Source organism: Chaetura pelagica, unplaced genomic scaffold, assembly GCF_000747805.2.
Source record: "Chaetura pelagica isolate M959 unplaced genomic scaffold, ChaPel_1.0 scaffold637, whole genome shotgun sequence".
Taxonomy (NCBI): Eukaryota; Metazoa; Chordata; class Aves; order Apodiformes; family Apodidae; genus Chaetura; species Chaetura pelagica.
The window spans coordinates 840,962-865,627 of NW_009953950.1; the positions used below are offsets into that span (position 1 = coordinate 840,962).

Below are 24,666 nucleotides of genomic sequence, written 5' to 3' on the forward strand. Positions count from 1 at the left end.
GAAAGAGTTCACAGAGTCTTAAGACTCTGCTTAGGTCTCAACATGGAAGTTCATGATGCAGTTGCAGAATCTTGCAATTGCTTCTCATTTTTCTTACGTGTCATTCCTGACAGTTTTGAAGAGCAAGGTTTCTAAACGTGATTCACATGGCCTTCTACACTTCCAAAGAGAAGATTGCTGGGTGTGCCCCACAGCACCTGTGCTGGAAAGCATCTTACCAATAGGGGTTCCCACGCCGTAGCCTTTGGAATCGATGAGCCCCCCAATCTGGGTGAGGTTGCAGTTCCTCTGAGTCACGTACTCGATGCTGGTCGACTCCATCAGCAGCGCATAGTCCGTCGTGAGCACGCGCTGGATTCCCTCGTCATTGTTCTTCATCAGTGCTGTCTGCCTGCTGCTCATGAATGCCCACATCTTCTCATATGTTGATATTTTGGATTTCTAAGGAGGGGAAAGGAGGGCACAGAATCACACTAGCGCACAAATTACACTTGTAAAATATACCTCAGGCTTTTGTTGTGAGTGGTGCCAATGGCAGCTCTTGAATGAGAGCTGGTAGCAGGGTTTTCCTTCCCACAGCCTTTCTCTCTTACTGTACTTTATGCCAAGGAATCCTTTTTTATTTTGCTTCACTTGCAGTGCCAAGGACTTAATTGCTGGCATGACATTGAAGTGCTTTGAAGTTATCTGGGCTAACGCTGGGACAGAATTACTGCATATAACCCAGCTAAGTTAGTGCATCTGGATACTGTTGCACTCAAAAGCTCTGATTGTGCCTGTCAGAGAAAATGCTCTGTTTCAAAAGCCTGAAGAGAAATTAAGTACTGACTCTTTAGTATTGATAACACTTGCCTAGAAGTCATGTACTTCAAGGATAAAGCTTGAGAAATAAACCCAAACCTACTTCTAAGCAAACTTCTACTTTCTGCTTTCCATCTCAGCCAGACTTAAGGGCTTCATCTTTCTCACACTGAAGTTAGGGTAAGTTTGCCCGCAGGCAAACATGTATGTGTCCCGTATCAATGTCCAGCTGCACATGGAAGATGGATGCCAGAAGCCTCAACAACCTCCACAGAGTTTTGAACATCCCTTTCCTCCCCACTCTTTTCCCAGTGCTGGAGGAGCCCTGAGTGACCCAGGCACTGTGCAGAGAACAGCAATGCTGGTGCCCTCCTGCCCTTCTTGGAGGAAGAGAATAACTGAATCTGCTCAGCAACGTGCTGGAGCCCTGTGCCTGCTACTCTAAAGATATGTCACCTACAAACCAGAAACCTTCAAGTGCTCTCAGAGTACTGACATGATTAAACCTCTCTATTCCTTGTACATTCTCAAACAACGTTAAGCACACAATGTCACTCTTGGATTAAATATCAAGGTGAAACCACAGACTGTGGTTCTAGCTGGACCACTAGGAACTGCCAATAGAAATGATTTTGTTTCAAGATAGCAAAGCCTACCAGTGCTGCTGCTGCAGCTTAGCATGAGCAAGGCACACACAAACTGACTTTTTAATATAAACATGAGCTGAAGGTACTCCATGCACTTATGTTTCCCCAGTTCTGGGGCAGTATATCCTCTGTTCCTTCATGGGTCTTATCTTTGGTTGATAGCTATCATAGCTGATTTTAAGCTCTCTGTGTGGAGATCATAGGGGCTACTTAAACACCAGTGTCTGGGGGATTCCTGTGAGAAGGTCACTTTCTGGTTCTTTGAGTTTAAATGCTTCACCTGTAAATTGAATACCTGTGAATATCACTTAAATTCCACCTAAGTTTGGTAAGCCACAGGATGCCACTAAACTTTGAAGATAGTTAAATGGCTCTTTATTAGTAGAAACTATTTTTATTGCTCACCTGGGAATAGCTTTTAAAATTAATGTTAAGTTTATGCAGTAAATTGAGTCTGATATTGAATTTACTGGAAGGATGTATTCCTTACTCAGATGAGTTTCAAAGAAAGACCTTATTGACTTGCCAACTCCCATTTTTTTCAGGATACGTGATATGTCAAATTCTGGCTTTTGAATTCTCATTGATTGCAGTGGAAACGTCTGCACTTAAGAAGGTAGGAGCTGGCAAGAGTTGCAACATGAGATTAAGATATATTATCAAAGGGGCAAGAAAGCAGCAGATTTATAGACGTGTTGGAAACAGAGCAGGACAGTGGTGTGGAGAAATATGTTTGTGACACGACTTGTGGATGTGAAACATCTTGCTTTCAGTTGGACTTTCCCCAGATTTCGACACACAGACAGATGGTGGTTGCTGCTTGGGGTCTTGCAAACTCCCTTGCCTAGAACCCTGTGCCCTCTCTGGAGCACTCCTTAACTGTCCAGGCACTATTTTCTGGGTATTTTCAACTGGTATGGCCAGAACTGGGATGTGTGTACACGGACAAGGCTGACTCTGAGGTTCCTTTAAAGTCAGAACTCTCGTTTTTTCCCTAAAAATCATTTCAATTGCTTTTGTTTTTATTCCCCCCACTGCCTGACTTGAGGCATAGTCACTGCAGAAACTTATTTGGAAATACTGCCTCTTTAGCAATAGTTTTTTGAGGGACACGATTGCAGCAGAGATACTACTGTCAGGTATTAGTGGAAAAGCACATCTGTTAGTATAGGCATTATGAACAAGACTAAATAAAAAGTGATGCAAGTTTGGATGACTGCAAATAAAGTTTTCAGAAAAGTAGTGGAAATACTTTGCTTTTCTCATGTGGTTCCCAACCTGCACCCCATCCAGTAGGTACATTGTGTAATACTATCTTTCAGGGGCTTCCTCCTGCTACTTTTAAGCACAGAATCCTAAACCAAAGCTCTTCATTGTTTGCTTCATGCCAGGCTCTTTTTCTGCACATTATGTCTTCAATAATCCTTTTGGCACGTGCATCTCTTATCTGGGCTTTGCATCTCATGGCCTACCAGACAGGCATTCTCTTGTTCCTCTCTCCTCCATAGCAAGGAACACTCGGAGTGTCATGGCTTCACTTAAACAATTGTTGGTCTGAAAAAGTCTGCTGTTTCTCTTGGCACTTTTGGTTTAAGTACTGGGCACAGCCCTTAGAGAAATCAAATCTTGCAGCACAGAAAGCACTTGAGACTATGACCCTTCCTTAGTGCAACCCAGCCCTGAGCTCACTGGCATGTGTGTATGTGTGCTTACTTTGCTCACAAAGTATATGCAGTATTTTACAGTCCAAGAGAGGCAAAGCCATGCCCTCACAGAGCACACAGTCTTCCTTTTGCATAAATGGGTACCTATTGTTTTTATTGTACAGAGACCTACTCCATGATTTATTTTTAAGTTTTGGACAGCATAAATAAATCCTAATCTTGTGAGGATCGTGGAGGGTTTTTATAATAAAAATAACACCTTTTATATAAGACTGTATCTGTCTCACTGGTTTACAAGTGTGATAAATTGTATTTTTCATGCATCTTTCACTATGTCACCTTCACTCTGCCAGAGAATCCATCTCCATTCTGTACAAAAGCTAGTGTCTTTTCACTAGTCTTTTTTTGTGTCCATGTGTATTTCAGGCACAAGTAAGTCAGCAGGCATAGCATATAAATATTTAATCACCTTATCTGAAAGATTTTTTAAGGGCTTACATTTGTTTATGCGTAGGAATTTTAAATTCATGGATTAATGGTGCAAAAACCCCAACAAACCAACCCAGTGTAAAACTGGAAACAGCTTTAGAAATTTGTTCTGAACTTCTCATGCTGAAATTAAAAAAGCTATTTCCTCTGAAAAAACATAGAAGCAACAGGTTTTGAAGATTTCTCTCTGATACTGATTATGACCTCAGAATAGCAGTGAGAGTAATGGGGCAGTGAAGTGCTCTTAGACCCGGAGAGTTTCCCAGAGCCCTTCAGAAGTAGGCATAGGCCATGTACTACTGCCTGATATTCCTGAGGAGAGTCTGGTACTTGCTTATGTAATTTCCAGGAATATATCCAGCATATCTTAATGGAAATGTCTGGTCATGATTTCAAGAACTGCCTATAACCAGGCTCTGGAAAAGGCTGTAGCTTGTGCATTTCCTTCAGTACAGAAACATTTGTATTCAGCCATGGGAGAACTGTTACAAGGACATTTCACCCTTGCCAGCTCCATCAGGACTAACCTACTATCAGATCTACTACATGATTTAAACACCCTTTTATATAAGACTTTATATAAGACTTTCACTTTGAAAGATGGTCCGAATACTTTACCACAACCTTTTTTGTCTCTGTGCGTGGAAGCACTTTGTCTCACATGGAAGCCGAAGGGTTTGTGGTTAAAGCTCAGGCTCCCAGGCTCTCAGAACCAGAGGCTGAAGCTGCTCACTTCTGCACAACTGTGTGGCATGAGTGTTATTTTGTCCCACATCCTGCTTTCCCTTGGTGCCTCATCCTCTTCAAAGGCATGTGTGACTATCTATAAACACCATTCCCAGATGCTCCATTGAAAAGCATAATACCAGTTCATTCAGTGCTTAACTTCCCTGCTGAGACTACCTATGAAGTTGCTAATTAAGAATAATTGTCACAGGATTTTTGTGCATATATCCTATATTTATAGCCTGTTGGCTTTTACACTGACATGTAATGAGATTAACCCATTTTTATGTAAGTAATACTAACAGTAAAAATAAAAGAATGCAGTTATTTACAAAGCAATTAGCCACAGAAAATGTTCTTTTACTTACAGATGTGTTCATGGCTGTATGTGGCCTGTATATTATTAGTCTGCGTAATACTGGCCATGGACCATTTTTAAAAAAAGGGACAAGCAACCTTGCATGTTCACTGCCTGCAGTATTTTTGTGGTGCAAATGTGACCTTCAGAAGTGATCTTAGCCAAGTGGCTGTAAGAAGATAAGACCCCACGCCCAGAAACAAGCTGGAGTAAAGTGTCATCACACTCATGCTGTGGTTCCTTCCAGATTCTCCCATCAAAGGCATGGGCTTGCCCCTCACAGCAGTACAGTATCAGATTGTTTCTCCATACATCTTGGGGAAAAATTGCCCATCTTTTACATTAATAGTGCTGAAGAATCCTCTATGGAATTGGGCAGATGATGTATTTACCTATTAGGCTAATCCTTCCAAATGCTGTGGTTCCGCCACAACGTTTATCGCCGCAGTCCGATCGTATAGGGCTGGCTGATGCCATCTTACCTTGAAGAATGTCATTGTGGATCCATCTCTAACAGCCCCGTACTCTATCCTGGTTTGTTTTGCCAAATCATCTGCTGAATCGATGGGAGATTCCATCCTCTCCACAGTCAGGAAGGCAGCCAGGTTGGCAGTATAGGATGAGATTATGATTAAGGTGAAAAACCACCATATTCCTCCAACTATTCTGGTAGAAAGAGCTTTGGGCATCAGCTCTGATCCTGTTACAATATCATCAAAACAATCATATTAAAATGATGCTGAAAGTTGCCTTTTATGATACCACAGACTGTTTTTAGGCACGGAATGCTTTTATGAGCTGTAGTATGATAAAATGATTTAAACAATAATCTCACAGATGCATAGCTAACATTTATAATGGTAACACACTGTGAAAGGGATGTATGCCATGACACATGACAAATGGAATTATCCTTGGGTCTAAGCCCCATTGCATCTCTGAGCTAATGCTCATTGTGTTATTAACCCTGCAAGGTATACTAGTATTTTTCTCCATTTCCCAAATCCCCTTCTGCCAGTACACTGCAATCAATTTCTTAATCAGAGATCTTCAGCAGAATGCTAGTCTGCTTACAAGCTGCCTGGCAGAAATACTTTACACAGGAAACCTGCCCTGTGCATCCTATCGATGTGCCTAAGCAGAAACAGGGAGATCAATATGCTTCCAATGAACTCATTGGCTGTGGGAACCTGAGCTCAAAACCCAGCACGCATCTTATTACACACGTGGTTTACATTTGAAAATTCAGAGGGCAAATGGACATACCCTTTGGATCTCCAAGGCAATGCAAAGTTTTGGATGATGTATGTAACACTCATTGCTGCTGCAAAGGTTTCAGCAGATCCGCCTGTGTATCGAACTGACAAGTACCAAAGTGGTCTGCCATTGTCAGAAACCCCCACAAAACAGCATAGGCAGGTGTTAAGTGCTCTGAAATGGCATCTAAACAGCTCAAACTGTCTAAGCCACACAGGTGCTCATACTTCTAAGCATTGCGATACAAGTTTTGTGCTCTTTTTTCTAAAGGCTTCTTCACTGAACTTTGCTGATTATGTGGGATTCAAGGACCTGGTTCAGCAAAGCATTTATACAGCCACGTGAATACTTATGACTTTGAAGTTAAGCACAATAATTTTGTTGTTGAAGAATGGACTTAAGAAAGTACTTAAGTGCCTATGAATGGAGATCTCAGCACTTTAAGCTTTTGATGTGACAAATATTTCTCTATTACTGGAAAATCATGTTGACATATTATGTCTCTCCGGCTATTTAATGGTTTCTGTAAGAAACTGAAACCTTACTGAGAATATTTTCAGGCTTTACAAAAAGTCTGAATGTGACTTTTGGGGTAAAGACCAAAAGGTCAAAAACTTTCCAAACAACAACTAAACAGATTTAACTTAGCTTCGTAAACATGGAGACGTGTCTCTTAAAGGTCAAAGCTAAGCATAGCCCAAGGGTTTGAGTAGGTTGACAGAACTGCCAAACTGCAAGAGCAGATGCTCTCCCTTTGCAGGCCTGTGCAGCTCTGGTGCTGCATGGATTTAAAATCAAGCCAGCAGTCTAAAAGCAAAAACTGTCACTTGACATTTTCAAAACCTAAAGGTACCCGTTTCAAGACCTGTAGCTCTACCTAGATTTATGTTTGTGCTTACTTGTGTTCTCTTGCTTTTCAGATTAGATTTTTTTTTTTTTTCAGTACAATGAAATATTTTCCTTTTTTATTGTTGCAGTCAGGAAAAGCACATGTTTATTTCTAAGCTGGGGTTTACCTGCAAAAGCTGACTTCTAGGAGTGCTGATTCAGGTCATTCTGAAGGTATTATTTTTTTAAGCTTAGACAGCTACACAAATATAATTTCTACACTTGGATCCCAATGTACACCCCAGTAATGCATAATAGCCAGACACCTTGCAGATATCTTAACAGGCAACCATGAAATCTGCCAGCTCAGCCTTACAGAGCCATAAGAGAGTAGTCAGAGAAGACCTACATGCTGAATCTGGGGGGTAAGATGCCAGACCTCCTGTGATTTCCTCTAGCAAAGTTTGCGAAGAAGCAGCAGAAAACATTCAGCTCAATTAAGCTCAAGATGCCAGAGTCTATCAATTATGCAGTGAGCTACAGTTTTGCTTTTGTGAAGTGCTGAGAACACTCTGCTTCCAGCTGGACCAAGCAGGCCTGGCATCTCTTTTGATCACTTCCACAATTATTTCCATGTTCACCTTTTCAAGGGCCTCAGTTCCAGCAAAATGCACCCATACCTGCTCCATGCTCACCTACTGCTCCCAAAGCATTCTCCTTAATGAGGTAGTCCTGGTCTGACCCATCGCCTGGCTGAACTGGGGCTCTGATGTACAGCTTGCCTTTCTGAAAGCGACAGTTTCTCTGAATGGATTGGATGAAATGTGCCCTGTTTGGATACTTTCAGAGTAGGCGTAACACATTTGAGACTTTCAGGGGAAAAACAGGGGAAGTAACGTCTACATAAAAGCGTTGCTAGCAAGACTCGGGGTCAGAGACAATACTTGCTGAGGTCTCTCTAGTGCCTTTTTATGGCAGACATGACAGCCAATCCTGATCCAGACTTTGCTCACGCTCTGTAGAAAAGAGAAAGTCTGATCATCACATTTTAAAATTTAATAACAAGTGGCTTCCAATCAAGCATAACAAGCAGCTGCTGCCAACAAGAAAGAGGGTAACGCTAGACGCAGAGGGTCACAAACAACCACATCATGTTCAAACTCTTCACATTAACGATGATGCACTTACAAACACACGCGCCACAAGTTTGTACATGGAAACATTTGTGTTGCCTTACAAATGTTTTTTTCTTTCTTTCTTTCTGTCTGTCTGTCTTTCTTTCTTTTGCTCTGTTTTTAATCTTCTTGAAAGACAAGCAGAGTCTGGTTGGGGCTGACTGTCATGTACCCAAGGTAGTGGTAACAAGCAGACACTGCATCCCACAGTTTGCTGTGGATGATGGTAAACTCCAAAAAAGGCAGTACACCAAAACACAAAATCCTGGGGCACTTTCACACACAGGGCAATCACAGTTATATACACACACCTGCCTGGTACTGTAAAACCTCAGTCAGTGCTTTACTGATAAATTGGAAGAAAAACAAAACAAAACAAAAGCAAAAGAGTGGCTCTTCCTTCATCCAACCTTCTTCAAAGTAATTTCCAAGAGGAAGCTCTATATTCTGTGAATACATTAGTGCACCAATAAAAAACTAGTGCACCTTAGGTACAATACAGACTTTATTCTCAACCATATCTAGGAAAAAAAATCCTCATTTTTATTTATTTTTTTTAAACTGCTGCTCATTTCTTTTAAAGAGGGAAGAATAAACTGTACCTGGATAAATGCAGAGATGTTTTTATATTCCTTACTTAAATGTTTAGGGATTTAATACCAAGGCACTTCTGGGCTTTCTTCTGGATTGCCTTTTTGGTTGTTGTCATAGGGTGCTGGTTTTTGGGTTGTTTTTTTTTCAGTTTTGATTCGACTTGAAATGAATGTTAGAAAATACTTTTATTCTTTTCAGTGGACCCCAGTTTTGGTGGAAACCTTAGAACATACACACCATAAACAAATGTGTTTAGTACAAATATTTGTTTGACTTTCCAAATGGAGTAAGCTTCACTGCCCTTCCTTGGCAACTGAGCAAAATGTCAGCTGTTCCCCAAACCATCAGCAACAGGCACTTGTGACTGGGTTAAGTTACTGCTTCTAGGGTTGGATTCATTTACAGAAGGATGGGACTCATACCTGCAGAAAAGCCATAAAAGAAAAAAAAAAAAAAAGGTTTGGTTTTGATTTTAAACAAAGTGTTTGACGAGTGCCAACAAATTTAACAACCCTTCTGAAGAAAGAGCATATTTATTAATTTTTTTTTTGTTTGGCAGATAAAAGTTTTTCATGGGTAGCTAAGGCTGCTACTGTTTCTGCTGGGATGGAGTCCAACATTTTCCTGTTGCTAAACCTCTTATACCAATAAACTCAACTTCAGCATGAACCACTTCATATTTCTCTTGCAATTATTTTCCATTTCAGCTCCAGAAACTCCCATGTGTCCCTGTCTGCTTCCCTTTCTCTCAGGTGGCTTCCCTCCCTTCTCCTGCTGCAGCCCTATTCTGGGTTTCACAGTTCCCCTCCTCTGCCTGCTCCAGGTTGCAGTGGGACAGAGTTTTCTTCCTTTCTTCTATTGCTCAGTGTCTGAGGTCAGGTTTTACAGTATATGCTGTATTTACAGAGGGTGGAGTTTACCAGCACAGAAGCCCTTGAGCAGACTGTGGGACGTGTGCGATAACGAAGTGTAACCGGTGTACCTTGCTGCATGAGAGCTCCAACTCCAAACCAGAAACTATTTAGTAAAGTAAAATTGTTTTCCACCACATCTGAGTCTGGGTTGCACGGGTGGGGGTTATACCACTCATATGGTGTAAACCTGTGGCAGTTAACAGAAACAATCCGTAAACATCAAATAGAGAACACACAGTGGCAGCAAAACTGCTGAACAATGCACAAAGTGAGGAGGTTAATGAAGCAAATGAGAAAAGAAAACCTCAGCTGAAAGGCTGGCTGTGGGATGTCTTGCAGCTGCCTCGTGCAAGCAGTGGAGCAGTGCTGCAAAGCCAGGAGCCATTTTCACAGTCCGGATCTAGTACAGAGATACTACCTCACTCCTTCTGCTCTCTGGTCAGAGCCCTCCAGGCTGAGGCCACTGCAATGCTGCCTGGCTTGCCTGCCCACGCCGCCGACAGACAGACAGACATTTGCAGGGGACAAATGGAAGCCATGTAGCTGCTCCTTGGTAAAGGGTTTAGGAAACAAGGAAGGAGTAGCAGCCCTCTAAAGGCAACCATTGTTTGCTGTTTGCAGTCCAGATGCTCGATGCCAAACGTGCTCTCCCTGTGTGAGGCTGCTGCGGCAGCGGAAGAAAAGGCTGCAGGTCCTTGGAAGGCATTCGGGAGCAAATTGCAGGGCCTGAAAGGGCCACGTTATTGGCATTTCAAGGAGAGAATTAGGCAGAGGATGGCCTTTAGTGGAAGACCTTTTCTCTGTTCCCCACACACCATCCTGCAACCGCAAACCGTGCCCCTTCTGCTCTGCGTGGCGCTCGGCAGAGCTCCTTTAAGAACTGATTCTTCCCACGGTACCTCGCCTGCTGTTTCTTCCCACTGCTTCGTGGTGTGCTGATACTTTCTCAGGAAGTTTATGAATATAGCTTTAATTGTCATTGTAATGGCAATACATTTTAATTACTGTTTCAACAACATAATTAAGCATTGAATTTATGCAGTTGCAAGCAGAGTGCCTTGCTTAGCTTGACTAATGAGTTCTGATAATAATGAGCCCACTAACTGAAACAGTATGTAACTTAGGATGCCATTAGCTGCACAATCTTACCATTACTAGTAGGATAGCATTAAACATCACAACAAAAGCTGCAGATTTCATGTTCATGATACAACAGTTCTGCATATAGCAGTTAAAATAAAAGCAATTCCCCAGTATATGTTTCAAAATTGTGCTAGAATAATGGAAGCAAGTGTTCTGCAGTAACAAAACTGTTCCCAACTTAGTTTGTTCATCCTTAGGGAAACGCATCCTTAACAATAGACCCAGAATTAGGACCTGTAGGTTGCCAGAGTTGCAAAATACCATACAGGTGAAGACATCCTGTGCTGAGTGTTTCCCCACAGGGTGCTAGAGTGTTGATACAGGACAGTAATAAGACTTACAAATAACTCCACCTGACCTGGCTGGGAAGCCTAAGGCTGGAGTTCTGCATTGCTTCAGACAACAACCATGTCCGGTACGTTGGACACAAATGTCCCCATCAAAAGAGTGAAACAGCAGTTTCTAGAAAGAAGCAATGATATTCTGGCAGCAAAATTCTTTCTGCCAGACTGGAGAGATTTTTATAGCACTGAGGATATATTTTAATGTGTTACTAGAATGTCTATTTCTTTTACTCCTTGAAACAAAAACTAATTTTCTTGTGTTTCTGTTGCTGTGCTGAGCTCTAAGAGGCTGGGTTACAATTCTACTCTGCTTCACTGTTCAGGCCTTCTGTTTTCCTGGCCATTTTCTCCTGTTTTTTTTCCTCAGTAGCTGTGCTGAGTTTTCTGATATGAGATGCTCAAGGTCACTTAAGCACCTTTTTACACAAGCTTTGTGTGACATTATTCACCACTGCTTGTCACTTCACCTACCTAGCTCTACCATCAACATCAACAGCACAGCTTATGCCATTAGCAGTAAAGGGAAATTTTTGGAAGAAAATGCCTTGTTTCTTCACTGCCCTTCTACTTAGGAAAAGAGCTTTGTCAGTCTGCAACCCTTCGCTCTGATAAAAACTTCAGTGTTTGAGTTTAAAAATTAATATAACAATGACAGGGTTACCTAAGGCTAAAAACCAAATTATTCAGCTCCTGAAAACTGAAGAAATAACAGAAATATTATCTCAGTCTATGAGGGTTATTTCCAAGCATTTGTCTTCCGTGAACTGATATAAAAATACTATTAACTATTTAATTTACTACAGCAGTGTTAAAAAAGTGGATGCTTCCTGAGGTTCTTAAAATCACTGTAACCTTTATTTTCTGGAATACTTGGCAAATCTTACAGAAACCTTGACATAATTGGGAGATGAGAACAGGTATAGATACAGACTGTAAGAATGGCTTAGCTTCCTGTAGTAAAATAAAATTTATAAAGTCTAAAGTATATGAGGATGACACATGAACGGAGTTTGTTTACTTCAGCCTGTAAAGCTGTGATCTAATCAGGCACTGGTTCTAAGTATGAGTTTAGAAAAATAATGTTTATATCAGAAAAAAAAACAAAAAAGCATTCAGAAAATTATGTTAACTATTTTGCTGAAATAGGGGGATCTTTTCCTCTTTTTCCAAGATAGGTGGGTTATGAGAATGATATGCAAACTTGATATATTTAAGTTGTGACAAGTTGGGTTTTGTGCTGTGTGTTATGAATGTGTGTGGGTCTATACCTTCAATGACATGTAAGTCTTTTAGGTAATTTTAGCCATATTTGACAAACTGGTAGAGGCCTTAGAGGTTATTATAATCCTGCAAGTGTTGTGAAACATTGCAGTGGTAGCCCCACTAGGAGGGAAGCTGCAGGATGAGCTCACAACTCGTTACATATCAGTTAATCCGCATGGGAAAGATTGCCTATAAATTCTTCAGCTGCAGGGGAAGCAAACACACAGACAAACAAACCTCAGGAGGTGATCACAATCCACCGTGAGACACAAACCTACAGAGAAATCAGGCTTCATGAGTTATGCTGCTCCTGGACCTACTGCTTTTTAGATACATTTAAGAAACAAAACCCAACACAGTTACACAGAGTGAACCTACGGATTTATCCAAAGGCTCCACTGTGATCTGCAACAATATTAAACAGCCAAGAGAAAAGCAAACAGGTTTCACAGCTGATGATTTGTGAGTTCTGTGCTTTCCCTTTGGTTTTCTGGTCACTCATCTGCATGTGGGCAGTTCTGCGAGCAGACAGGGGACCTGGATGCTTATTTATTCTTGGAAACTTGATGCTGCTATTTTAAAAAATAGAAGTGGTGAGGATAACTCGGGCTTTGTTTTCCCTTCTGCCTGTTCTGAGGTGGAGAGGACTATGGGATGTTTTTAGTCTTGGCACACTATGGTAGAAAAGTCAATCTGTCACAGTTGAGCAGATTTAATAATAAAAAAAAAACCATGAATGAGATCATGATTTGCGTACAGTAAGAGTTATTATTTATGGTACAGTGAGCCACTGAAAGAGCTTGTGGGAAGTCATGACTAATTGTATACAGTCCCATAGCTGCCAGGGATGGATGAACTCTCCCTTTTACCTAGGGCCAACACTAATAAGTTAACCCATGATCTCTCCTCCTCTAATTCCCTCCTCCTTTTTCACATTCTTGGCAATTTAAAGGAAAAAGCAAATCCCACAGATTTCTGTACTTTTGTACCAGTATAGAGACATGCAAACAAACAAAGCATTCACAGAGGTTTTCCACCTGGAACAAAGGTTGTGCAGTGAACCACAGAGAAATCTATGTCCGAGGCCAGTCCCCCTCAGCAGAACTGCTTGTGTGAGTAAAGGTTTTGCAGGTCTGTGTCTTTTGATTAAAAGAAAACAGTGAATTGGAGAAAAAAAAAAAAAAAAAGCAAGAGCTTCATTTGACCTCGATCACACAGAAGTGGATGTCAGGTAGAACATGCTACAGTAATAGAACTAGTAACTATTATTACAATTATTTTATGACATTGAATACCTGTGTATACATTCAGATATATATATTATTGCTGACGTCTTAAGGTTGAATGACATCATTTGCAAAAAAAATCACACCATTTCTATGTTACCTGTGTTGTGATGTGAATGTGTGGAATTCCTATGATACACTGCTTCATTTCTTATGTTTCACAGTATAAATGTTTTCTTGGCCTATTATTCCATGTACTTTTGGAATGTGGAATATATTGTTGCTGCATAAGCAAAACAATCCATAATACATGTGAGGAAAAGACTAGTTAGGGACCCTGACTAAAAAGAACCAAAACTCGAATCTCTGTGAAGCACTAATACAAGTATTTATGTTCTAAATTATGAAAAGGAAAAACTAAGGATAGGATGAGATCAAATGAAACAGGGTTGGAAATTGAGGCTCCTATTTGAAGAGAAGGACAATAACGATGACAGTTTGGAGTCCAGGTTTATTAAGGAATATATAAAAAGGTAGGCCTCAAATGACCCTTTTCCCCATCAAAGTTCTAAGGTAATTTTCTTGCATGCTTGGTTGGCTCTTGTTTAAAGCCTCAGAGCAAGTCTCTGGAGCCATGGTAAGTAGCTTGTATTCAGTTTGTGAAACCATATCAGCTGTCTAGAGTTTTTAAGGTAAAGTTCAGTGACAAGGGCACTGAGCTCTCTGCTGGCCCTCTGGAGATGTGACTGTGCTCCTCTGATCCACAGACTTTGTGGTGCACCTGCCTTTGAGAACATTATGAGCTTTGGCCTTACTTGGAAAAGCGATGTGTGTATGCTTATTTGCTGCTGGTTTTGAACAGGGACTTCCCTGGGACCTTGCCACTGACAGGCAGGGTGCATCTCAGGACAATGCTACGAGAGAGCCTTGGGGATACATCACCTTGCAGATTGTCCTCTCAGGTTCCCAGGCATGTCATCTTGTATTTTCAAGGAGAAATGAGTGCAGCTAATTAACATCCCTCAGCAAAAATAAGTTCACATCCTCTTTTAACTGTATGCACAGTTAGGGGAACAGAGAAGTGCTACATGCAAGTAATATAAACTGCTTTTCAATGTGTAGTCTGCTGAAGTCTTGTGTACTGACAAAGAAAGGCCAACAAATTTCATTGGTTATTTATCTCAGTTAAGCCCGTAAGGAAAGTAAAATCTCATCACATTGCAAATCAAAAAAGTGATAGCACTGTAGATGTGAAAATACCAAAAGACATTCTAGAATGTTATGATTTAGGACTGGATAAAACCCCTAGGATAGTATTATATTTATCTACTTCACAGAGGCCACGGGAGGACCTATGGGAGAAGAGGCAATTAATGTGGATGCATATAAAACTACATCTTTAACTTACCTTGCAATGACAAAGAGGACACAACTGACTCCAAGGCAGGCTAGGAGAACATACATCCAAATATCAGGAGAGAGAGGGTTTAAAAAGGAGAAAACACCAGGGTTTGTCCCATTGGGCTTCCGGTACAAGATACTGATTCCCAGCGTCATGAAGGGCTTGGAAAAATCAATTACTTTCTCTCTTACATAGGTAATAGTGAGAGGAGCAACTGCCAGATCAGCTTTCTGAAAACACAAATGGGAAAATACTCATTCTTTTTCATGTTCAGCAAATGCACTACTGTTCCTCAATTTTTTCCCCCAAGTGTTAAAAAATCAAAACGAAATTTGATTATAAATTTGAAGTGCGTGACAAAATTTAACACTGCTAGGGTACTATTTGGCACATGGCACTCTGTCTCCTCTTTTTGCAGGCAGAGGGATATTTGTGACTTTCCTGGCAGTAGGAGAGGTATGACCAGCGACACGGGGCTCTGTCCTGTGTAACTGGACACACTGCAAAGGAGGAGTGCCAGAGTGTCTGGGGCAGGGATTATGTCCGCAGCTCAGAGGCTGCTGCAGGGCAGGGGTGAGCTGGAAGCTCAGCCTTTGCCATTGAAGCTTGTAGCCAAGGAGTGGGCAGAACCAATTGTCCAATTGCAGGTGGAGGTTCCCCCCAACACCTGCAAACTGTTGGTTCAGACATACTGACCTGGCTTCCTACTCTGCCAAATGCCAATAAAGACAGACCGGTGGCTTTAAAAAAAATGTAAACTGAAGCAAACATTTAATTTAGACTGGCTTCACATAAAATGTCACAGGTGAAAGGAGAATAAAGAGATAATTCAATCTTACATGATCTATGAGTTCTTTGACCATGCCATTCCACTCTCCTTTGTCATTCTGGGCTCCATATTTACCGTCAGAAACTAGTCTGACCTCATAGATGAAACCTAAAATACTTGACAGCTCCTTCAGTAAGTCCAGGCAATAACCTTCAAATCTGTCATTTCCATACAAGGGCTTGTCAGACTTCTTGTACATAACATAGGGATCTTCCTACAGAAAAATACAGTAGACAGGTAGCAATAGAAAAGAGGTTTGTTTCAGATTATATCAGTTTCTCTAAATTATGTGAATATTTTATAAATGGATTGCAATTAGATGGAAACAAATAATTTACTGTGTCCATGGAAAGCTGTTTTAGGTGTGTTAACAAATTAACTGAATCAATTAGTGATAAGCATAAGAGCCCTCATTTTCAGTGAAACAGACCAGTCATAGCTCCCAGGGGCTTTAATTAAAGCAGTGCTTAGCAGTCCAAAATCAGATCCAAGATCAGTACTTTACATTGTCCCACTCTATGAGATAGTAAGGGATGTTGAAGGTGAGAGAAGCCTAAATAACAGAAAAAGGAGAACCTAAAACTGGATATTCTGTGAGAATTAAATCTCTATTGAAAAAAATCTTCAGAAGTATAAAATAGCTGTGAATTGAGCAGGCATTCACATGTGAGAATGGAGAACAGCACAGGTCAATTGCAGATTACCCTGTTGCTTTTCTTTTTAAAGGATTTTGGATAGAAGATCAGGACAAGAAGGTTTCTGAATTTGAATGTCGCAATAGGAGTGTAGAGGGAGCCTTTGAACTCCTTCCCTCCTCCTGAGGGGTTATGCTGAATAATTGAAAAAAGTGGGATTACTAGCCAGGGAGAAAGCATGAGGTTGAACAACGTGTGAATACCCAGTTGCACATTTTCCATTTATCATTGCAAGGACTCACCTCAATCTGTCTATCCACTGTTTACTACTTTCTCTCATTCCTCATCATCCCATTTTCAGTAAAAAGGAAGGATGTATGAGCACTGCTTACACAGCTGAGTATTTGTATGTGTAAATTCTTGGGAAAAAAGTACACAGCATTTCTCTCTGAAATACTGAAGTAAAACAAACAATTTTTGGAGGCGAACGATCCTGAGAGTCTTTGACAGTAGGATACTTTTTAATCAGTCTTGTGGATAGATGAATATGTATGTGGATTCTGAGTGTAAATTAAAAAAATATCGCTTGAAAACAGCCTAGTTTAACGAAACATTGTGTAGTACGGTGGAAAACAGTGGTGCAGTGCAGGGCAGAGGTGGCAAAGGCATCTGCACAGAGCCCTGTAGCCCACCGTCGTCAATGCTGGCGTCCCACAGAGCGGTGGGTGGCGTCACCTCCACCCAGCAAGACTCACCAAGATGGTGGTGACGATCAGCGTCCGGTTGGCCAAGGAATCGGTGATGTTGGTTGATCGGTCCTTGTTGCTGTCTGTCATGTTAAGGCCACTGTATGAGTTCCAAACCCCAATCTGCACAGAAGAGAGGGGGTGAGCGGCTGCCCGGCTGCAGTGAGCTGAAACATTTCGCTAAACGTTGACCACCTCAGCAGGGTGCATTGGCTCTAGTCACCACAGAAAGAGACACCAGCAGTACGAAATGCTAGAGAAGGGAAATGGCTGTTGACCTGAATAAGGCAGCAACATCAAATGGCTGATTTAGGAAACACAGGGAACATACCGCCCTTTCAAAAGCAGGTGCAAATGAATATACTGTAAGAGTATAAGGCATGTCAATATAGTGATGTCTACTAGCCAATTTGCTAAAAGTGGGACATGTTGACTATGTTTTCCATTCTAAAAAATGTCAAATGTCTATTTGTATGATTTTAGATTCATTCTTTTTTGTAAATGCTAGAGTTGAAACATATGGCAAGACCTCTCCCACCACAACAGATTAAAAGCTTGAATAAATACGTTGAAGCAGACTGATGGATGCACTGGCCTTTTGCTTCCACTGTGCCTTCAGCAGGTTTAGCAAAGATTATTCTGACATTTCTTGACTACTGTATATGACAGAGCTAGCAAGGTGATACCATTTTACCCACTGATCAGTATTTGCTGAGTAAATTTAAGTGGCCAAAGTCAAGTTCCTTTCTAGCCCCAGAGACAGTGAAGAATTTCAATATTTAATACCTGTTTCAGATCCTCAAGAGAAAGATCATCATGATTTCACTGGATTTAGATCTAGACCTTGTGGCAGCATAAATTATAACTATGTTGATTTAGTCAGGTAAATATTTATTTAACATAAATGGAGTCTGAAAGTACCTTCAGGGTTGGTTTTCTACCTTTGGATTTACATACCCAGCATGGCTGAGGGCTGATGTGAGAAATCTCCAGGCAAGGGCTTGGCTCAGGAAGTTCGGTTTGTATTCTGGGTTTGTGGAGACCACCAGAGTGATAGCTTGGGGGACTAACATCAGCCATCCACAGCCATTGGCATCACCAAGCCGCTGTGCCAGCACGTTTCACCTCTACCTGGGAAGGATCTGCTTTCAGATCCTCCCTGCTGGAATTGCCAGTGAAACTGTTAAGTCTAAGACAAAACCTGCTGGCTTCTCCTGTGTACTGAAGGTCTCAATTTGCCATCAGATGCCATTTCAGATGCAGGCTGGGATCTTTTTCTTTGATTGTTAACTGAGGCAAGGATGGTGTTGCCTTTGTACCAAAGCCAGCGGATTAGTTTGTGCCTGCTAAGTGTGGATTTGGGGTAATAACTGTATAATTTCAAAGAAATGTTTGGGCTGTGTCCCTGGGTGCCATTGTTTTCACCTTTAACAATTTTTTTTTTCCAAGTTATGCTTAATGGGAATAGCCATGCCATTTTTTTTAAAGTTTTTTTCTTTTTCCCCAAGTGTTTACCGGTCATTCCCTTTGTTTCCAAAACTAGATCAGGTTGGGAAGCTGATCTGGGAAAAACACACATGAAATAAAATATTGGCTATTATGACAACCCATGCCAGGAATATAGTAAATAACCAGTGTCCTTGAATTTGCACCAAGGTGGCTGAGTTAATAAAAAAGCCGTTCTGCTCATTGTTACTGACTTGATCTGCTTTACCAGCTGGTAGCAGGGAAGAGGAGAACAACCATGGAGAACATGGAGTGACACAGTCACAGTGCATACAAAATACACCCGGAGACCACTCTACATCTGGATAAAAGAATGACACCACAGGTCAACCTTGATTAGAGTGATGGAGGAGATCAGAGGGGCACTGGAAGAATGAGGTCAAGGTACTACATCACTATGGTGAATCTGGGGGATTTATTGCAGTTTAGTGACAAGTTTGAGAGGTGTCATATGCCCTTCTCAGCAAGCCTGCACTGTGAACCAATTGTAATTTGGTTTAAATCAATTCAGCATAGTACGAAATGCCTAGAGTCAAAAGCAAGATTGGTTCAATAGCATTCTGCGTGTCAGGTAGGATGATCTATTCACCAGTAATGAGGGAAATGGGCCTTCTGTGCCTTAGCCTGATTCACTGAAGATTAAAACAAGGTCATTAAGTATAAGAACATGAAGAATGTTTTAGGATGCTTTGCACTGATCTATTCTGTAGCATTAATATGCCTCCCAAAACAATATAAATACTAGGTCTTTTTAGCTGTGTATTTGAGAGTGGTGGAAAAGAATACCCATGTGAAATATGTACAAAATAGAATTATAAGTGTTTCAAGAAATTTTTATCTTCTGACTCCAGAAGACTTTAAATAAGGTGAATGCTGTTCTTATCTTTTCCTTACAGAATAGCATCCATGGGTTCTACCTCCAGTGAGGAACAGTGCACAGAGCTGGTCTCTGACTCCCACATTTTTTGCCTTTTCACCTCATGTGAATTAGGGGACTGAGACTCCTAGGCAAATTTAGTTCTTTCATAAACAAGCTTTGTTCCAATATCTGTATGTTAGTGAATGACATCACTGGCTTAATAATCTACATTATTTTCTGTAAGGAGCTAATAACATACTTGTCAAAATTTTGAGTCAACAGTGCTCAGACATTGCCTGCACAGTACGTGTTTTGTGGGAGGCAAAAAAAGCCTCAGCTCTGTATGTTAAAGTAGTCCCTGCTCATGATGCTAATACATATTTGAAAAGGTATAAATTTACCACACTTGGTGAATCAGGAAGGATAGCAGCTGCAAAAAGGACTGCTTTTGCTGCAGCCAGGAGCCTCTACTCAGAGAGGGGAAAGGTTCCCAAGAAATAAAATGCTAATTAAAAAAAAGATTTTGGTGAAAAAAAAATAATTCTGCCAAGGTCCTTATAATATTTGGAATGAACACTTTATCAAGTTGGGATGAAACTTATTCTACCAGAAAAATTCATATGCTCAGATAGATTGTTGTCTCTAAACTGCAAATGAGAGTCACTGTCAAAACCCAAAGGATGAGCCTGAAGACTCAGCCCAAAGGTTTTTTGCATCACCTGTCTGTGTACAAACCTTCTTCCACACTTTATATAAATGATTAGAAACCTCGCCAGCAGCCTTGGTACAGAGAAAAATAAAGAGTGCTTCATTAAAAATGAAGAGAACCGGTCTGAAGAGCTATGTGGGAGCAATTACTTTTAAAGTCTTAAATAGCCCATCAGCAGTTATCATTTGGAATTAAGCCAGCATAGACAGAGCGAGTGACAACGCTGTCTTCAGCTGACATGATCTGTGTTAGAAATTTTTGGACACTCCCAGCAGCCACCTCCCAGGCAGTATTGGAGGAAGGGCTGCTGTGCCCATCAGGAGCCCATGTTAACTGGCTGAGGGCCAGGAGGAGGCCTCCTGCTTCCCGCCAGGGTTCCCCAACTGCCCCTGTTTCCAGCACAGGCCCTGGTTGGTGACAGTGGGGTTTGGATGCAGCAGTGCCATCCAGCTAGTGTGAACCATGGCCAAGAGCATCCCTGGCTTTGGGCTCCTTCCTATGGTCTCTGCAAGTCAAGGAGCTCTCCCCACCTTATACCTCGGCATCTTCAGGAGAATACATAAGCAATAAAGTAAGAAAACCAAGATCTTTTGACATAGACTATTTTCTTTTCAGAGGCATGCTTCCCCAGGTGTCCTGAAGGAATATTTTGTTTGCCTTTTATTTGAATGCAGAACCAGTTTCTAAAATTGTATCACACAGAAATTTCTCTTTTCAAACAAAGATGCTACAATTCACTGAGTCCCCTGTAGCCTCACAATTTCAGCACAATTAGGAATGTGAGGGAAAAAGAACTAAGGTAATCTCAAATAAGTGAGGCATTTTTAACACCTCAACTCTTGCTGAGGCTATTACTCAAGCACCTGCTTTCCTCTCTTCCTCGTGTCACATTTTTACAAGCAGTACAAGAAAGATAAGTCTAGGGTTTACCTATGTATATGAATTTACCACACCATGCTGCAGTGGCAAGAACTGAAGAGAACATGCACTTAAAATAATTATTTTGATTCAGATAATTATTGCCAGTCCCACATTCCTATCCCATACCTTGAAATGCAAGATACACATTGTAAAAGAATAAATCAATCTTAGTAGCTTTGTTTTGATTTAAATAATCTTGAGAACAGGTGGTTTTACCCCAAGCACAGGAGATTCAAGCTGAGGAGAATGCTCCTGTCATTTTAGCTTTTTGTCACTGTTTTACAAAGGATCTGGTTACCTTTTCTGTTCCTTCCTCCTTGAGGCTAATAATGTCCAAATCAAAATCCTTCCGTAAGCCGTCAGATTTGTTGAAGGTTATGCGCCCTGTCAGGCCATCCCACCGTGCCTGTGTGAACACAAAAACACTCCTCCTTCTAACAATCCATATTCTGAAGCCATAACAAATACTGCATTTTAAATTCACTGTAGCATTGAATCACTTCCAAATAGATTTTGAACATATGTGGCTTCGTTACTTGCATAAAATCCAGTTTCTTCAACTTTTTTTTGTTATCTCTTTTCTCTTCAATATTTTTTTTTTACTTTACAATCAGGCACAAGTTTGTGACAGTTTATATATTGATTCACATATGTCTACTACTGCATATAAAAAGATATACTGAAGGGATGTAACAAATGGCAATTGGTGCTGAATGGGAGTCTCCAGAAGGTCCCCAATGAAGAAAGGCAGCTAACCATCCCAAATCACCAAAGCTTCCACAACACTTGTGCATTTTCTAGTTTCATATGATAGATACTGTCTCTGCTACTCAAGGCCCCAGAAACAAAGATTCTTCCAGGAAGACATAAATGAAAGAAGGGCTTTTGTCATTCATGATTGATTCCTTGTACACGGTGTGGTTAAATGTCTCCCACCAGCAATGGACTCCTAATATCCTGGGCTTTGCTGAATTGTTTCAATAATCCCTACTCAGTTTGAATCCCCAGGGAAGAAAACACAATTTCCCAAGCAAGCAAATGAGGTGTATTATTCTGTTGGGAGCACTGCAACTGTCTCACTGCACTGCTCACACGTGTTGACGGCATCATGATGACATGATGATGGCTCTAAAAGCAGGCTTTCAGGAAAAATCAGCCAGTCACAGACACCTACTAAAAGCTTTGTAGTGTAAGGTACATGCAAGTCTTACACACATGTAAGGTTGCATATGATCAGTTTTGGTCCAGACAGTATTTTACTGTTCTATCATAATTCAGTCAACTCACATTTTCCTTGCTTTAAATATTATCATCAGGAGTAAGTGGAAGTGGTGGGCTTTGTACACCAGTCTGTACAGCTATAATGATTCACTGTGCTGCAGAATGCTTCTTCTGTGCAGCAGAATCAAAGTCCAGAACTAACTTCTGCAATTAAAGTTTTCTGTATCTTGCAAGCTTCCCAGCAAACTCTCTTTTAAATGAGATCTGTCTTTCATGTAGCTCCCATTTTGTCCCCAAAGCTAAATCTTACCTACAAAATAAAGTATTTCATGGATTTCAAACTGCAGAAGATATAATCTATTTTTAGGAACACCTATATTAGATTAAATTCTTCCAAGATACAAGAAAGACTGGTTAAAAATGATGGCATACTTTCTTCATGTGTGTCAACCACATAATTCTTAAATGGAAAGCTTTTCTACAGTAATTTGATTAATTCAATTTGTTGTAGACGAATGACATAAGAAAAGCTGCATTAAAAACCAGTAAACACAAAGATGTCTCCTGTACTTCTTAAATTTAAATTCTAGCTCTGAATCTGCATGATTCAATCTTAGGTGCTGGGGTATTATCATGACACGTCTCAGACAAATCTGGTGCATCTAGAATTCTATGGAAATATAGCAGGATTTTGAAGCATGATTAAGTAAAATAAGAAGGGAAAAGCACAAATGTAACAAAATTGCTATGAGATTTTCCATCTTAATCACATGGGAACGTATAAAAATCTCAGCTCTAAATGGTGAAGCACTCGTAGTTTGCTGATATAATTAAGATAGCAAGAGGGGAGATGTGAATGCATTTGATTACATAATATCTCTTCTCCAGGCTGTGCTTTTACTACTCTGACATGACCCTCATCTCTTATTCATAAAGATGAAACACTTTTAAAAGTATGATATTCAGAGACCAATTCCTTCTCAAAGGGCAATTCGCTTCTGTGAAACACTCACATTTATTGATTACATATCAGATGCTCAGCTTCTCTGCTAACATGATATGATCTTGAATAAAGAAACCAGTATGTTATTTTTGGGAATGGCATCAGGTGCCTACATCTTCATTCTTTTTAAAAAACATTCATATGGTGAAATGCTAACTCACTTTTGAAAAGAGGCACTGGTGCTTTTACCTCCACACAAAAAATATGAAAGGAAAAGATGTTACAATCTTAAATTGCTTAATGTATGCTTAAATTTCAAAGTAGCATAAAGCCTTTGTCTAACTTAAGTCTCACTGAGACCATCAAATAATGACCCAAATGTGACTTAAATATAAACAGGAGTCAGGGAGTGTTTCTCAGAAGAGTTACACTTAAATGCTGAAGGGATTCTTCAGACCCTAATTGTAGGGCACATACTTCAAATACAATTTGAATTCTAAATTTAATTTCTCATTTTTATTGTATTTATTTTATTTATTCTAAATAAAAATATAACATTTATGTTTGAGTCCAGTGAGCAAAATTTTATTTCTCATTTCAAGATGGTTGTGCCTGTGGGTGCAGCATGTTTAGATAGACAGGTGATGTTTCTTTTCTGACAGAAACAAAAGTTTTCCTGAGGAAACAAATGGAGGAATGAGCTAGGAAACTGCAGTCCATCCCAGACATTCTGAAGCCTATGGTAAAACTTCCAAGCATTTAATACTATTTGAGTCCTAAAGCACAACAGCCTGCTGCATGCAAAGACAGTGAATCAGCTGTATATTATCACTTCTAGATGCCTCTCAGGTAAATCAAGGATGCAAATGCCTACTGGGAACCATGTTCAGGCAAACAACAGGCAGAAGTTGCAATTCTCCAATGTAATTAAAGAACAGAAATGAAGCAGAACTTTCTGAATAGTCAAAAACAGGAATGAGATTTCATGCTTTTATATGCGAGATTTATAGCAATTTTAATGTTTCTAGTGACACTGTGTTAAATGTTACAGGATATAATAATAGTTGAATCGAAACCTAATCATGTAATTGATCAAAAGAAATTGCTTTTTTTGCACTCTGTCCTTACCTTAATATTAGAAGAACTAAGGGCACAATTTGAAACTCTTAGGGAGATAATGTATTTTCCATTTTGTTTGTAGAATTTTGAGTAGAGCTTGCAGCTTAATTTAAAAATGTGATTTTGGCATCTGTTTGTAACATCCTGTGCTTGTTTGCCTTAGAACTCATTTATGCAAGGTTGCAGCCTGCCTCTGACAACAGAGCCATGAAGAAATGCTGCTCTTTGGGGAGCTTGGTTTACAGCAGTAGGGCAATGCAATGTTCATGTAAGGTTCAGAATAAGTGTTTGTGTAAGGTTCAAAATAAGGTCTCACATTCTTCAATATGTGTGTTTTATCAGGTAAA

At 40.4% G+C, this 24,666-nt stretch overlaps 1 protein-coding gene across 1 annotated transcript in view; it reads right to left on the bottom strand.

Annotated features, from left to right (window-relative positions):
* Positions 1-24,666, bottom strand: part of GRIK1 (glutamate receptor, ionotropic, kainate 1) — a 151,048-nt gene that overhangs the window by 15,235 nt on the left and 111,147 nt on the right. Inside the window, exons 8-15 of the mRNA XM_010001824.1 lie at positions 21,335-21,442; positions 20,142-20,186; positions 17,051-17,164; positions 15,671-15,874; positions 14,838-15,061; positions 9,522-9,640; positions 5,168-5,385; positions 219-441 (exon numbers count right to left, since the gene is read on the bottom strand). Of these exons, the coding sequence (XP_010000126.1) occupies positions 219-441; positions 5,168-5,385; positions 9,522-9,640; positions 14,838-15,061; positions 15,671-15,874; positions 17,051-17,164; positions 20,142-20,186; positions 21,335-21,442 (1,255 nt within the window). The remainder of the gene's footprint in view (positions 1-218; positions 442-5,167; positions 5,386-9,521; positions 9,641-14,837; positions 15,062-15,670; positions 15,875-17,050; positions 17,165-20,141; positions 20,187-21,334; positions 21,443-24,666) is intronic.